The sequence below is a fragment of the Diadema antillarum genome, unplaced genomic scaffold, assembly GCF_040938485.1.
Source record: "Diadema antillarum isolate AM-2024a unplaced genomic scaffold, OU_Dant_1.0 scf00000156, whole genome shotgun sequence".
Classification (NCBI taxonomy): Eukaryota; Metazoa; Echinodermata; class Echinoidea; order Diadematoida; family Diadematidae; genus Diadema; species Diadema antillarum.
Genome location: NW_027271045.1, coordinates 721,027 through 737,015, shown reverse-complemented (window position 1 = coordinate 737,015; position 15,989 = coordinate 721,027). Strand labels below are relative to the sequence as shown.

Below are 15,989 nucleotides of genomic sequence, written 5' to 3'. Positions count from 1 at the left end.
AAGTCCTTGGGTTGCTTTATTTGAATGGCCAGTTTCAGTCAACTTGCAGGTTTGCAGAGAGAAAGCTACCTCAAACTATTATGCTCCAAGATCTTCAGACAGAAGAACGGTCGCAATCACACAAATGTCGTACAAGCATGTGCTTTATCACCAAACACTCTTTGAGTCTATAAAGAAGAAGCCGCATGTCTACATGTATACATGCAGCCTACGTAGCGAAAAGCGACTTTGCCAACCAGTGATCTAACGTGATCAAATGCGAAGGAGAAGCAAAACTTCAAAGAAATAACTGTGATGAGATATAACAGACAGGTCTGGGCAGCCTTCTTCCCGTGCGTCACTCTAGTAAATCTTGTGTCTCATAAATCCCTGTGTTCTGGATCACTATATCCTTCCCTTATACCACTTATGGCAGTGATACGCGTATAACGTGTGGAAAACCAGGAGTGCTTTGCAGCCAACCCAACTTACAAAAGTTTCCTCTCCAGTGAATGCAGATAATAGATCTTTGACCTAGTTTAGCCAAGCAGGCCCTCGCGGTATGAATGCGTGGTCGCTCGACCACAACAATTATTATTGTCCCGTTCCAGTATGACGTCAAAAAATATCAGCAGCAGTTACACCTACATGTAATCCGCATGAGTATATCGAAGCATCATATCCATGTCGGAAACAGCGCTCGCTGTAACACTGAAGAATGCATGACGTATTCGTGTATTTCCTTGATGTCATAATTATTTTCTCATATTAAGGGGCCTTACAGGGATAATAGTTTTGTTTAAGACTGATCATTGCTTCAGGTGTCTGCTTTTTTTTTTAAATGAGATAAGGAGATACCTCTAATGAAATATGAAAGATCATGTAATTTCAAGAGGAAACCAACGTTTATTTGATGAAAATTGGTTTTGAAATGGCCAAAATATCCAAACAAAGCGCTCTGAATAAAAGATGGGACCTACCTTTTATTAAGATCACTTTGTTTTACTTTGCTTTTGGATATCTCAGCCATTTCCAAACAGATTTTCATTAAATGAACTTTGAATTCCTCTGGAATTGTATACTCTAACATTTCAAAAGTGGTTTCTTAGTATCTCGCAAAAAGTGAAAAGCTCACATCTCCACCAATACTATGCCATCCCTTAAGCGCCTATATAAAATATGTGTTGGAGGTATAGAACAATAAAGTTTACGGATTTCATTTTGGTTTGTTGTTTCGTGTTTTCAAGAGGCGGAAAAATGACAGAAACTATACCACCTTGAGTTTCCTCCTCACCATGCTTGTTGAAGATGTTGATTGATGACGTAGGCCCTATATTAAAGATTATTAACTTTAATCAATGTTAAAGATGATTGTTTGGTCGTGCCTGAAGCATTTAATCATTATGGAAAATGGAGCTTTAGAAATTTTATCATATTTAGTTTGCTGTGTTTGTGTATTTTTTTCTCCATTTTTATTACTTATTGCATTAGCATTTATTAGAAACCCAAGGAAGTCGCTCTAAGTGATAGTATTTTGGGGAAATGTCCAATAATATTACTATATTACTATATTACTATAGTATATGTATATATATATATATATTCATATATGTATATATATATATATGTATGTATATATATATATATATATTCAAGGATATATACATATATATATATATATATATATGAAGAGTTTGTTCGCAAAAACAAAGTCCATTTTTGAAGATTTGGAAGTACGGTCTCTGTCATAAAGTACAAAATAATACCTATTAAATGATATATTGGTCACTACATATAAAGGTACATTTTTAAAGTTATGGTCTTATTATTCTCTTTATTTTCTTGTCCTTTAATCGCAAATATCTCCATTTGGTTGTTTGGCAAATATGGACTTATCGGTTTTTGCGAACAAACTCTTCATATGTATTAATATACTGTATATACAAGTAAGTATGTCTTACTTTTTTATTCAACCTACTGTGTAATTGATTCACGCTTTGATTCACAAATCCAAATAACAAATATTTTGTATGTTTAGTTTTTTCTGATTATTATCATGTTTAATGATAGGCATTCCGTGTTGATCTGTTTATACGTGTTATATATGCGAGAACATCAGCGGCTGAAAGAGCAAGGTTTTGATTACTGGTGCTTGAAAACACGCTAAAGTGAAATAAAATCTATAGCATCAGAGTTGTCGGGGAAGAAACAAACAAACTGCACAGCAACCACTGAGTGAGAATTTAAAGGCATAATTTACCATTTGCAGATGAAACAAAAACCCAGCACTAAGCTTTAAAATAGTTCTAAAATGTGAGTTAGGGATAGAAACAACCAACGTAAAAATTCGAATAAGTATAATCGATATTAAATATTGTTAAATACACAAAATGTGAACAATAGTCATAAAATGTTTCCATACTAAACCGTCTACAGTTATGGTTTATTGAGAAAAACAAAGATATCTCCTTATATTTTAGGCTTTGTTGCGAAAATTGCATATGGTAGGATGTTTTGCGATAAAACTGACCTACACCTATGCATCAAATCGTCGGCGTTTTCACGAACCGACGCTATTTCGTTTTTGAGCGAAAATGCAGTTCTGAGAAAATCGCGTTTAAAGATCTCACAAGTTTTAGACGACGTTTTCAATGACTTTTCCTGTCTTGTGTGTGAAAATTTTGACAGGGTGATGAGAGTGGAAGTTGTTCTTCCTATCCATAGTGTAATTTTAGTGTGAATTCAAAAAATTTACGATATTTCTGTCTTCAAACTCACTGCGTCGGTTCGTAAATCCATCGTTTCTTGCGCGCACCATAGGTTATGTACTTAAGCGCGGGTCTCACGAACCGACGTAAGTTGTATTACGCCGGTTCGTGAGACCCGCGCTGTAGGGCCTGTACAATAGGTAACGTGCAATACGCGTGTATTTACGAACCGTCGCTATTTCATTTTCGTATGTGTTTACATACAAATACTATTAGGGCTATACCTGCTTATCAACAATAACCTTATTAATGTCATGTAATGATTTGTTGTGATGATTACAATACATTTAGTGATAATTAAGATGATAATACAAGCCAGTTTCTCTTAATTGTTCTAAAAAGAGCCTGTTGTCATTGTTTTCATCTTCATTTAGTACACGCATGTATTGTTATTATAGCTGTGGTTGATCGTTCCAAAGATTTCTTTGCCCCCCCTTTTTTTGTGGATATATTATTATTTAACACTTTTGCATTTGGACATCTATCATTTGGTAATACATGTATTCGGTATACTGTGTTTCATATTTTTTTACTTTTTACTGGTTTTTTTTTTACTTAATTAACTTACTTTTTCATTTTTTCACATTATTTTTAATTCAAATTCAGTTCACTTCTTTCATAATAATTATGAATGTTTGTTCTAAGATGAAGGATACCGCTAAATCTTGGGAAAAAGACGTGCCAGTCAGTAATAATTACTTGTATTTACTCATCTTTCATACTCATGCATGCACTCTGTTATTTCTTTCTCTGAAATAATATATTAATTTCTTTATTTCTTATTATTCCACATATTTGTGACATTTACTTTGTCACAATTTTTATCAGTGTCATTGTCATTTGGCTCGCATGCGAATTCACTCATAATTCCTCATTTTCCATCTTTCTCTTTCCTGCTCAACAGATTCTATGATAGCTGCACCTGATCATATAAAAACATAAACTCATCCTGTATGCACTCTTCGAAACTGATAAACTCCTAAAAATACATGAATATCAACACTATCAGAATTTGAAGCTTCATTTTAAATATATAATAATGGTCATGTTTTATTATGCCTTTTGCAGCAATATATTGAAGAGGTACATTATGTAATCGAAAAAACATAGGTCCTCAATAAAATATCAAATTTGAATTATTCAGAGATGAGTAATGACAATGGGAAGGATAACAATTGTGGAAGAGCTCCATAAATCAATACATATCTAATGGCAAATGGAGATGGAATCAAGATTCAAGAATATGTGTAATTCAAGTTCATTATTATATCAGTTCTTGTGTGTTCACAAAAAGAGGAACACAGTTCGAACATGCACACCAAATCTTACATCGTACATTTACATCTATAGAGTGCGGACGGAACATATACAAGAGAAAGAATAACATTCTCAAATTAATATATCAAGCATAACTACATGTATGTATATGACCACACAAAGATGTTGCTGCATATGCATGAAGCTTGAGAGTGCTGCAACACCCATATGCTCAGATAAAAACTTGATGTGTATCATACAAAAGAGAAGAGGTACTGCATGTACATGTAGTTACACTATTCACAGGACAGTAGAGAAAAAGCACGAGAGAGGGAAATGGGTGTCTAAAATAGGTCGATGTAAGGAGTGCCAAGCCAATTAAGTCTCTAATAGAAGTCATACATGTATAAGGAAATAAATTAATCACAACATAAATGATCATGCTCATGTTAACCTTAATTAGCATCTAAAAATGTGTGTAGAAAGCCCATAATATCAGCCTTTCGCCCCGAAGGCTTGTTACATATGAGAAAAGAGAAATTTTGGCCGACCCCTCCCCCCCTGTGAATCCTTAATCCGCCAGTACTATAAACACATTCTGAGAATGTGTTTTAGTACATGTACTAGCAAATTCACAAGAGGGGTGGGAAAATTCAGCCTTTAAAGGACTCTTAATTTTTTGTTTGTTAAAAACAAACGTCTCGAAGTAAAGAATTCCATATTGTAGGCGAAATGTAGACCGATACAGTGTATAAAGTGTACATCCCAAGCTATTAAAGAAAAAAAAACAGATTACGAATATCATTTAAAGTAAGAATTTCAGTGTGTTTAATCATCTTTAGTTGAGTTGCAAATGACATGTACATATTTGATAAGAGCAGTAAACTTCGAAGCGCCCCCAAGCCCTTCTATGCTTAATTATTCATGTGTAAAGGTAGCGCCAGGGCACTCCGGTGGTCTAGTGGTTATGACGCTGGTCTAGTAATCCAGAGGTCGTGGGTTCGAATCCTGCTTGGGCTGCCTGTGATTTTTTTTTTTTTTTTTTCACAGCAGCCTACAAACTGCACACTGCAGTTGCGTGCGTTACTACGGATGGAGACAAATGAATAATCTATTATTTTAATATACGATGTTTGACATCCTTATTGCAATCACTTTCTTTAATTGTAAATTTAGAGACATAATGAATTATTATTAAAAGAAATCAAATTTCTGTATTTTGTTGTGAGTTTGCATGGGAACATACACGTATCATAATTTACAATTTTAGTTAGATAAAGAACATCTTATAACAGAACTGTCTAGTGATGGTTGAATAATTATGTCAATTTGTTATAAGTCCTATCATTTACATGGAGTGCATGTTCCCATGTTTATAAGAATCATACGTGACACATTCAAAGTGGGTTGAAGACAACAAAATAATAAATAAAAGAATAAAGGAGAATAGAACTTAATCTGATTACAGCATCATCTAAATATTGCCAATGTGCACTTAGAAATCTATCAAGATTTATCACAAGGTTATGATTACCACACAAAACCTTCAAGATTTATTATCATGAAATACATACCAATGAACACTTAAAAAAATCTAACATTCCATATCCACATGAAGCTTTCCTTGATATAAATGTCTCTCTGTAGTGTTATTAAAGTGTAGCAAAATTGTAATTACGACATCACAGAATGGAATGCATTGTTTTCACCTTCAATCTTAGGATCTCCTTTCATGTTTCCACTTTACAATCACATTTCACTGTAGATATACCGTCCTTATGTTGTCGCCCTTCATCCCAATTTCTCCCTTCTATCCTATCTGTAGATTGTCTTCTTTCCTAGGCCATTGTATTCACATTCCTTGATGATCAGCACGATGCTGTACTTTTTTCTTCTTCTCTGAAACAGTCCAGCTCTTCGCTACTGCATGGCATCAGTCATCTGAAAGAAAAGACAGAAATTAAGAACTTTCGATTAAAATCAAACATCATGATACAAGATACAACTTTCATTTTGAGAAAAAGAAATCAGCCAACTAAACTGTAGTTGAAATTATTTTGCTCTATTTATATTAAACATAAAACAAAACGGTATACAGGATCAAAGAATGTCAAAAAAATACTGCTGTTTTTTATGCATATTCAAATTGTCTCGCTTTTTACATATTTTAATGATGCAAGATCTTATGTCTAGCACTTAGTAAGTCTCATGTAGAATTTAAATTATTATTCACATGAATAAATCTGCATGTCCTTGTAAACAAGGCATTGCTTTGAAAAAGCTGAATATTACTAATTGCATTTGGGAAAGAGTCTACGACAATCAAACTTGTTTATTATCAGAGACTTTAACATCTTAATTAGACCTAGACTCTACATTACCATTGTATTCACATCCGTTGGTGATGTACACGACCCTGTACTTTTCCTTTTCTTTTCTGAGACAGTCCAGTTCTTCGCTACTACATGGCACCAGTCATCTGAAAGAAAAGAAAGAAATTAAGAACTTTTGATTAAAATCAAACATCATGGCACAAGATACAACTTTAATTTTGAGAAGAAAAAAAAAATCAGCCAACAAAACTGAAGTTGAAATTATTTTGCTCTATTTATATTAAACATAAAACAAAATGGTAGGCCTATGCAGGATCAAAGAATGTCAAAAAATGCTGCTGTTCGTATTTGATGCATATTCAAATTGTCTCTTCATTTACACATTTTACTGATGCAAGATATTATGTTTAGCACTTGGTATGTCTCATGTAGATATTGAATTATCATTCACATGAATATAAATCTACATGTATTTGTAAACAAGGCATTGCATTGAAATAGCTGAATATTACTACATGTACCTGCATTTGGGAAACAGTCTATGACAATCAAACCTGTTTCTTATCAGATATTGTAACATCTTAATTAGACCTAGACTCTACATTATCATTCAGCTTTTAAAGGTATTAACCATTCACCTATAAAACACTGGCATTGTCATGTGCATCATATTTCTTTGATACTGCACATATTTTCATGAAGTCTGCACAAGAATGCAAATGAAACACGTCTGCTGTTTGGTATTTATGAAAAAAAAAATCACTAACCCGGAAGTCCTTGGCCTTAAGAATAACACGTGGCGAGTTAGTAGGAATTGACGTTAAAATAGAATAAGAATAGATCAACTAAATAGGCCTTTACCTCATGAATGTCTGGTCTAATTATAGACTAAGTGAAGTCTAGACCTTTCACTTTTAAGTTACCAGTGGTTCACAAAATTTATATTATAGATCTAGACTACATCTAGATCTAGACATCTAACAGGAAGGGCGCAGTGTTTTCAAAAGTGTGGGGGCCCACTTCCGGGTTTCATGAGCTAACAAAGTGATGACACCTTATGTATTCCTTTGTATGGTGCCGGCCCTGTCTAATACTATTAGATCTTGGCAACTTTTGTCTTTGTGACACGAAATTAACACGTCACGGATGATATTGCGGCGATATCCAACAGGATGACAGTACCACTATTACTGACTCAGTAAGTTGACATAGATAACTAACATCAACTTGTTAACGTACGTTAGAGATGGCACCATATACAATAACCGGTGACACTGACACTGACAGATCTAACGACTACGTTTAGACTAACGTTAAAGAGTTAGACTCGCCATCTCAGTAAGTCGGCCAAAGACAAAGTCAATACAGGGCTAAGTCAGTGTTACTGTTATGTTAGGCATAACAAATGTTAACGGTTACTCGGTTAGGTTAGGTTTACCAGGACTCAAGAGTCCTGGTTAAATCAGTCGAGGGACATTTCTTAGAAGTCCTTCGATTCCAAGAATAAAAAGGGTGAAAGAACAAAGGGAAAAAAGGAAAGAAGAAAGGACAAAAGATTATGTATGGATGCTGTGGAAATCGACAGCGCTACTGTATCACTATCAATCACGCGTGAATATGTAAACGCCATTTGGTTGGGCCGCATTCACAAGTTTTAGGGAAAAAAAGCCCCACCGCTGTGCTTCAAAGGTACTCCACTCGAACTAACGTTAGACATAATGTCACATATCTACACACAGTACAGTACTAGGGCTGAATTCACAAGTATACTATAACACTGCACTGTACAGGAAAGCCACCTAACCTGTAGAGTACTACTCGTAGTGTTTATGTAGTATCACTAGACCACATACTGTCATAGATGACATCTAAACCAACGCTGCACACTGGCACTGGTCCGACGGTCCCTGACCAGGAAAAATTACTGTTGGACACTGACCAGTAACTTTTTCAGGAATGGACCAGTAAAAATTGGGGGGAAAATGGGTGGACTCTACCTACTATTACCACTAGTCTAGATGTAGATCTAGAGCTAGACTATAGACTCTGTGTTAATTTGACTTGGTCTTAGACTTCAGCTGATCTTAGTTTTAGTAACTGGCATTACAAGTAAAGTCTTAACTTAGACTTAATAGTTAAACTTGAAAGTTAAAGTCTAACATGTCTAACTTTATTCTTTACTCTTCCTTTGAGTTTTACTTTTAGACTTTTTACTTGTTTTTTTAGTTTAGTAGGCCTACTTTGTCAATCTCATGATTTCATTTTCAACTCAAGTCAAGGCATAGCCATGAGTGTCTTCGAGACTTTGACATCTTGCATGTCTTGCACACAGACGTTACGACTACGTCTACAGTACTCAGTAGTCTCAGAAGTAACGACATAAGTTGAAAAGAAACTATAAATAATATGATTTGGGATCTAATTTGAAATTGGATGGTGTTTACAGACTAGGCTACATAAGCATCACGCGATTGAATACATGGGACTACACTCTACCGCAGTTAATGGTTATGGTAGTCCAACTGAAACTGTTATTTTGAGCATGATTTTGATAGGATTATAGCTTACCATTCACTTCACTCGTGGACAGTGGGCTGGCTTAGGTCGTCATTCATCTTTCAGATGGTTTGGTTCTCACTCTGAGATCTGGATTAGGGCCAAAACCTAATTCTAGGCCAGTAAGTTGAACAAAGCTCAAAATAATGCAACTGCGACGGTTCGTAAAACCCGCATTGCTCTTCACCCTAGCAACAGCAATTCGGGTTTCACGAACCGGCGTATCTTTACTGCGTCGGTTCGTGAAACCCCTTTTTCTCAATTTCTCGATATTTCGAGTACCGTCGTTTTTTTCTTTCTTTGATAAAATTAAGAATAATTAATTTTGTGATCTAAAATTTTGGGATTTGGTAGAGTTTTGAAAGCACTTTCATTTGGTACCAATATCTCGATTTTGAAAATTTTGACCAAAATCGAAATAGCGTCGGTTCGTGAAAACGCCGACGAAATGTGATAACTTAAACATTTTTAAAATCTCTGCTCCCAAAGATAAACAGAACCATTAACAATTATTGTGAGAGTAAAGCTTACCACCTCCGGACAGCGTATAGTGATAATGCTGTGAATTCAACCAGATTGTTTTTCGAAATGTATAGTTTTTGTCATGATCTCGTTGCTTCGAATGAACGGAAAACGTAGAGAGTATGTAATGATGAAAACCCAAAAGTATTTGGATATGAATGATTTTTGTAAGTTTCGACCCAGCTCAAGCTAAGCCAAATGAACAGCGAAAACACCATTCATTCTTGGCAAGTTTACCTTTTTTTTTTTTTTGGTTTTATTTCGCAGTTTATCAAGGAACATGAAGGATTATTTTCGTAAAGTACATGATGCAAACATGGTAACCTGAATAAATGATATACCAACGGACAGATAGCTTTGCATGAGAGAAGCATTCTCGACAAAAACATTACTCACATGTAATCAGTTGCAATAGTTTCTTTTCCCATGCGTCATCGTCGTTCCAATACACTATACATGCCTATATAGTTGTGAAGGATTTCACATACCAAGATAAGGACAAGAGATTGTTCTCGTGTAACATATTGATACAATTTGTTGCCATATATTCTCTGGGTTGCTTTTGGTATACTATTGTAGATATTTAATAGAAATTCTCCCGAAGGCGGCGCATACTCAATTAATAGCCAGAAGCAATGAAGGGTAATTTGGAAGTGTGTCGAAGAAATCTCCGCGTGGGAAAAAAAAGTAACAAATATCAAAGTAGCAGCTAAAAAAGTTTTGTCTAGTGAATCATGTTGATATCATAGAACTTACATCTGTTATTGATCCACCTAGGATAACTTCTAAGAAATTATTTGTTTTTCTGTTGATCAACTACTAAAGGGTTACTTTAAAGGGATCGTATAGTTTTGGTTGAGACATAATTTCAGGTTTCTAACATTTTTTGGTGAGATAATGAGAAACCTCATATGAAATATGAAAGAGCATGTAATTCTATGAGGAATTCAATGTTTATTTGATGAAAATTGGTTTTGAAATGGCTGAGATATCCAAAAAAAGAGCGATTCTAATAAAGTGTGGGACCCACACTTTATTACGATCGCTTTGTTTTACTTTGTTTTTGGATGTTTCAGTCATTCCAAACCCGATTTTCATCAAATAAACTTTGAATTCCTCTTAAAAAGGTATGCTTTGTACTATATCATAAGTGTTTTCTTGGTATCTCTCATAAAGTTAAAAGCCCAATTCTCATCTCCACCAATACTGTACCATCCCTTTAACCCTCGGAGTGCAACATTATCTCCTGTCCAGAGGCAAGTATGTGAAATTTGCGCACAACGGGCTCCTTGGCACAGAACGGATTAATTCTTGGCCATCATGGTATCGTGTCCTGGATGGGATACAGACCACTTTGTTGTCGACTGTCAATAATTTGCCATTATGATCTCTGCGAATACACTTTGCACTATAGATTATAGATTTTTCCCCCTTATTTGTTAGTTTTAAGAGAAATGGTTTAACTGACCATGGATCATGCTATTTTTCTTTTGCCATAATAAATTATCTCGATTTCATGATAACAATGGAGCCTACTCCCGCACGACGCAGGTGTAAGTGGTTTTCACATGATCATGATATTTTTTATGCATGCAAGGGTGGGGCATTTTGTCATTATTTTCACGTGAAGCTGTTGTCGTGTTCGTCTTTCTGAACGTCGCTCTCATCAACATTTTGTTTTCATTTATTGATGAATACATTGTATTGCTGTATCGTGAGTAGTAGGCCCCACATACACTTACATTTTTATGGCGCACCCAAGCGAGCACACGCATACTCACACACGTCATGCCACACGCACGCACACTCGCGCGCACACACACACTTACGCACAGACACGTTCCGGGAACTTTTTTTTTTCATTTGCTCAAAGAAAATGCCGTTTCTGTGACAAACGAGGTGAAAAAGCAAAAGTGTATCCTCTACACGTGCTGTAGATAGGAAAATGTATTATTGTGATCATGGATCTTAAACAGAAGCTTTTCATAGAGAGGGTGACGTGCGAAGATTGACGCATGATGGACAAAAGTAATAACGACAAATTGATGTAACAATGAAAAAAGCGAAAACTATCAGATGACACGAATTACCCATTATGAACTTTTATGCTGGATAATCAATTCAGCTGTATCTTGATTAATGATATGTGAAATCCATACGAAGGTGCTAACAGTGTATTTTCTGAACTGTGGACACTAAGCTACCATGGGTACTTGCACACCAAACAATGACTGTCTTTAATAGTCAAGCAGCAAGAATAATAGGCACCTATATTGCATTTGTACAGTGCGAAGGGATATAGGGCCTACTGTTCTCATCTCATGTTAAGATATAGTTATAAGATCTAAACAATAACTGAAGAAAAACAAGATGTCCCTTTGCTGCGTCTGTGATCTCCTGTTCGTGTGTTCGTGTTCGAAAGTGTTCGTTCGTGTAATCAACTACATTGCTAGACAATCTAGTGAGTTTCACTGGGCCTATCCGATTGTCCTGCTATAATTACATTCATGAGTGTCGATTAGCACAGAAAATCCTCATCACTATACTCATTGTCTGAAGTCCCTGCAGGCGTTCATTCAGACATGTACGTTACGCCTTTCGCAGTACTCGTGTAGCGAGCGAATTTATGCACATTGTTCTGCGAAAGGCTCTCCGGAAGTCACTGTTGAATCCGTACAGGAAAGGGTTCATCGCGGAGTTGATGTAGGCCAGCCAGTAGGACATGTCGTACACTTCGATGGGAACACAGCTGCAGTAAGAATTCAACGGAAAGAGCACGATGAACGGGATCCAGCAGATGAGGAACACGACAATGATGATTCCTAGTGTCTTCGACGTCCTCTGCTGCAGACGGAGTCTGGAAAGTCGCTCCCGAAGTTGCCGCGACGTCTGCAGCCCTGCTGCGTAGGTAGAAGTCCGCGGTGTCAAATCCGCTACGGTCGCTTTCGGCGGGAGAGATTGCTTTTGATCAGTATCGAGATCCACTGAAAGACAGTTATTGACTTGCGCAAAGTCGGTTGGGTTGCTTCTCCTTGCGAGAGAGTTCTTCGTTTGTGTGAGATCACTTGTACTAGAGTGGGCTCCCAGAGTTGTCACGGCGACTCCAATACTACCGATAGCAGTGGTCATTGATAAATCAATTCCTTGTGATATCGTAGTTATAGACGATTCGGATTTATCTATTGTTGCATCCTCACCGTCGAAGCCCTTGTCAATACAACAACAACACCTCAACTTTGTATTATCTGTAGGGTTCTCCTCAAGCCCTGGAGTAGACACATTCATTGTATGACCGGCTTGGAGCATTTTGTTCCTGACGGTGTAGTAAATTCGGCCATACAGCACAACAAGGGATACCATTGGAACACCGTACACGACGACAGTCGAAATCATCACATAAGTAAAGCTTGGAAGGTAGAGGCATTCAGAATCCTTGGCAAAACTTCCTTCTACAGCCTTCCATGTTGCCATAGCCGGTATCCAGCAAAGTGCAGAGATGACCCAAACGACCGCAATTGATGCGAGCGCCCTCCTTCTGCCCTGCCGACGAAGGTGTCGCAGAGGCTGTGTGATGGCCCAGTAGCGGTCGAGAGAAATCAGGCAGAGTCCTAACATGGACGCCGACACGCACGTGAAGTCAACAAAGATCCACAGCTCACAGACAATCTCTCCCAACGGCCACTCGCCCAGTATGGTGTACAGACTGAACATGGGTGCAACGAACACACCCACAACCAGGTCAGCCATTGCCAGGCTAACCACATAGTAGTTGTTGTAGCGGCGAAGTGCTTTATCAACACACACAAGTACGATGAGTATAATGTTGGCTAGGGTTGTTGTGAGACATAAGGCAAACGCAAGCATCGTGAAAGCTGCATTCCGCCACGTGAACTCAAATGGTATGTCTTCCGACTTGTTCATTCTTGAAGTGGATTTATCTTGCCCGCTGAAAGTTCAGTTACTTCTCAGTTTCTAGAAACTATGCAGTTTGCGATGTTAACTGTACAAATCAGTCAAAATGAATCCTCCACTATGAGGTCGTAAGCTGTTTCTATGGTGACAATAATTATAACTTACTGGATGGATTTGTCGGGCCTGCGTTCCCATGCATTTCAAATTATTGATTCACTGGCTCATGACATCAAAATACCATTGATCCCATCAATTAACGCATAGAACCAATCAAAGTTCGACCTTCTCTGTGTAAATCAATCAACTAATCGATTCAGCAAATATTCGGAAGGCCGCTTCCAGCATGAAAAGAAAGAGCTCCACAATTCAGTCCCGTATGTTTTCTAATCCTGTAAAATGGAACAAATATAAAAAAGTGCGGAGTATTACGATTAACCCACAGAACTGAAAATGCATCGAAAATCAACCCATCTGAGGACAAGGCATGAGGTCTATGTCATAATTATGTGGAACGTATTAGTCGGGCGGAGACATAGGTCTTTTCGAGTACTGCTGCCGATTAGTATTGTAGAAATGAAAGCAATGACAAACGGGAAACATTGCAAAGGAAACCCTTACATCATCTCTCCCGATTCAGGGGCGGATCCAGGAATTCCGTAAAAGGGGGGGGGGATGGGTGGGTAGTGTGCCTTTACAAAATTTAGGGGGCGGGGGCACGCCCCACACCCTCATTTTTCTTTTTATTTCTTTGTTTTAACAACATGCAATGCCCCCCCCCCCCCGCCTGGATTCGCCACTGCGATTCTAGAAAGAAAGTCGTGACATCAAGTAAATTTCAAAGGTACATGTATAAACCTACCGGTTTGAATCACTATCAGAAGAAAATATATGTACCAATATTCATGCTTTTTATTCAGGGAAATCAGGCCTTTTAATTTCAAATTTTACTGCTCCGAAAATGTTCCAAACAGGAAACATGCAACTCATACAACAAGCGTTAATATCAAAATGAGTTGTAAGGGCATCCCTTAGAATACCTGGTGTATTCTTTGTAACATGATATGTTGCATTATTTAAAGCGCCACCTTATTTGCTTGGTTTCTTTCAAGAATTGGAAGTGCAAAACGTTTTTCACACGAAAACATGATTTTGGATTAAATCGAAACTGTGCAATGGGATAGTAGTAATTTAGAAACAAATTGGCATTCCCATGGACAAGAATTTAGTACAGGGTGTTCTTATCTGTTACACGAAATAATTATGGTTTCATAAGATTTCAAGGATCGAAATGTAACATTTCAACAACTCCTCATCACATGCCACGAACAAGAATATGCAAAAAGATGGATATGTGCACATCAGGATTAATGATAAATGATGCTGAATTAGGCCTGTATTGCTAAGAGGCTTAATTTAGTATGCTGCTTTGCGTACAATTTTACACCATTTTGTTGCGTTGTATATCAATGGGGTATAAATCGTGAGGAAACGTAACACTGAAGCGAATGTTGGAGGAAATAAGTAGAATACAGTGTATCATTATCTTAGTAACTTAGTGGTGACAGGGAAAGCTTAGACCAGAAGAAATTCTAAGTCCTCAGGAAAGCCAGCTACATTTTTTACTAACCCGTGGGGCAGCAAAGAATTGATGAAGATACGTACACCGACCATTACCGCAAATCACATTTGAGAGTGGTTGAAATAATCGGTCGGAAAACGATATCTTTTACATCATGCAAGAAATTATACGTTCTAAATCATAAACTTAATTTTATTGCCAATAATTGTTATGGTCACATTACCTCTTTCGTATTTATTTCAATCCCCGTACTTCCTCTTGTTACTATACGTATGAAAAACAATAAACATATTCTTGCTTTGTATTTTCTTTTGAAAATAAATAGAACCACACAGACCAGTGCTGACACCAAGGTTAGGATTGCAATATTCTCCAATACGATAGGAATCGGATGATAACAATGGCACGGGTAATTATCATGAAGGAAACAATTCCTCAGTGCTCTCAAAGAGTGAAAAAAAAATCACCAGCTGAGACGTGAGAACAAGAAGGACTTTAATTATCACTGTTTTGGAGGGATATTGAGTTCTTGATATCACGTTCACTGCAAAAACATCGGTGTTACATTTAACACCACGGGTGTTAAATCTAACACCGGTAAAACTTCAATAAAGGACCACACCCACAGGTGTTGAAAATGCACTGTGATGGTGTTGAAATGTGTTCACCTGACACTTCGTGGTGTTAATTTGACACTGTACCTGGTGTTATTTTGACACTGACACCACATGGTGTTGATTTGATATTTGTTGGTGTTAATATCAATGGTTTAACACCCGTCCAGCTTCAATAAAAGACCACACCAGCTGGTGTTACTGTGGTGTAAATTTATTTTCAAATTTTTTCAAAAATCTAGTATTTTAATGTAAAATTCTTGATCGTCTTGTTTAAATTAAAAATCAACAAGAAGTGCAGTTACTAAGAAACTCTTCAAAAAACAGTTTATAATTTGGAAATGACACCAGGAGGTGTTAATTTAACACCATAAATGAGCACCGAAAATTTAACACCAGCTCGGTGTTCACTATTTAACACCGGACTTTTTGCAGTGTTGTAGAGCTTGATCTCCTCTACATCATTGTG

General features: G+C 37.0%; 1 protein-coding gene across 1 annotated transcript; it reads right to left on the bottom strand.

Moving 5' to 3' along the window:
* Positions 1–65: 65 nt before the first annotated feature.
* Positions 66–14,998, bottom strand: LOC139722076 (probable G-protein coupled receptor No18). The gene is made up of 4 exons (XM_071633398.1): positions 14,955–14,998; positions 12,048–13,361; positions 3,177–3,228; positions 66–92 (listed from the first exon to the last, which is right to left on the bottom strand). The coding sequence occupies exons 1-4, from the start codon at positions 14,996–14,998 to the stop codon at positions 66–68; spliced, it is 1,437 nt and encodes a 478-aa protein (XP_071489499.1).
* Positions 14,999–15,989: the final 991 nt, after the last annotated feature.

Coding starts and splice junctions, on each gene's coding strand:
- LOC139722076 (XM_071633398.1), bottom strand. CDS start 14,998: ATGGTCGGTGTACGTATCTTCATCAATTCTTTGCTGCCCCACGG. Junction 3,229..12,047: donor AGAGCCTTTCGCAGAACAAT/GTGCATAAATTC, acceptor ACCAAATGATAG/ATGTCCAAATGCAAAAGTGT. Junction 93..3,176: donor TATCCACAAAAAAAGGGGGG/GCAAAGAAATCT, acceptor TTCTGTCTGAAG/ATCTTGGAGCATAATAGTTT.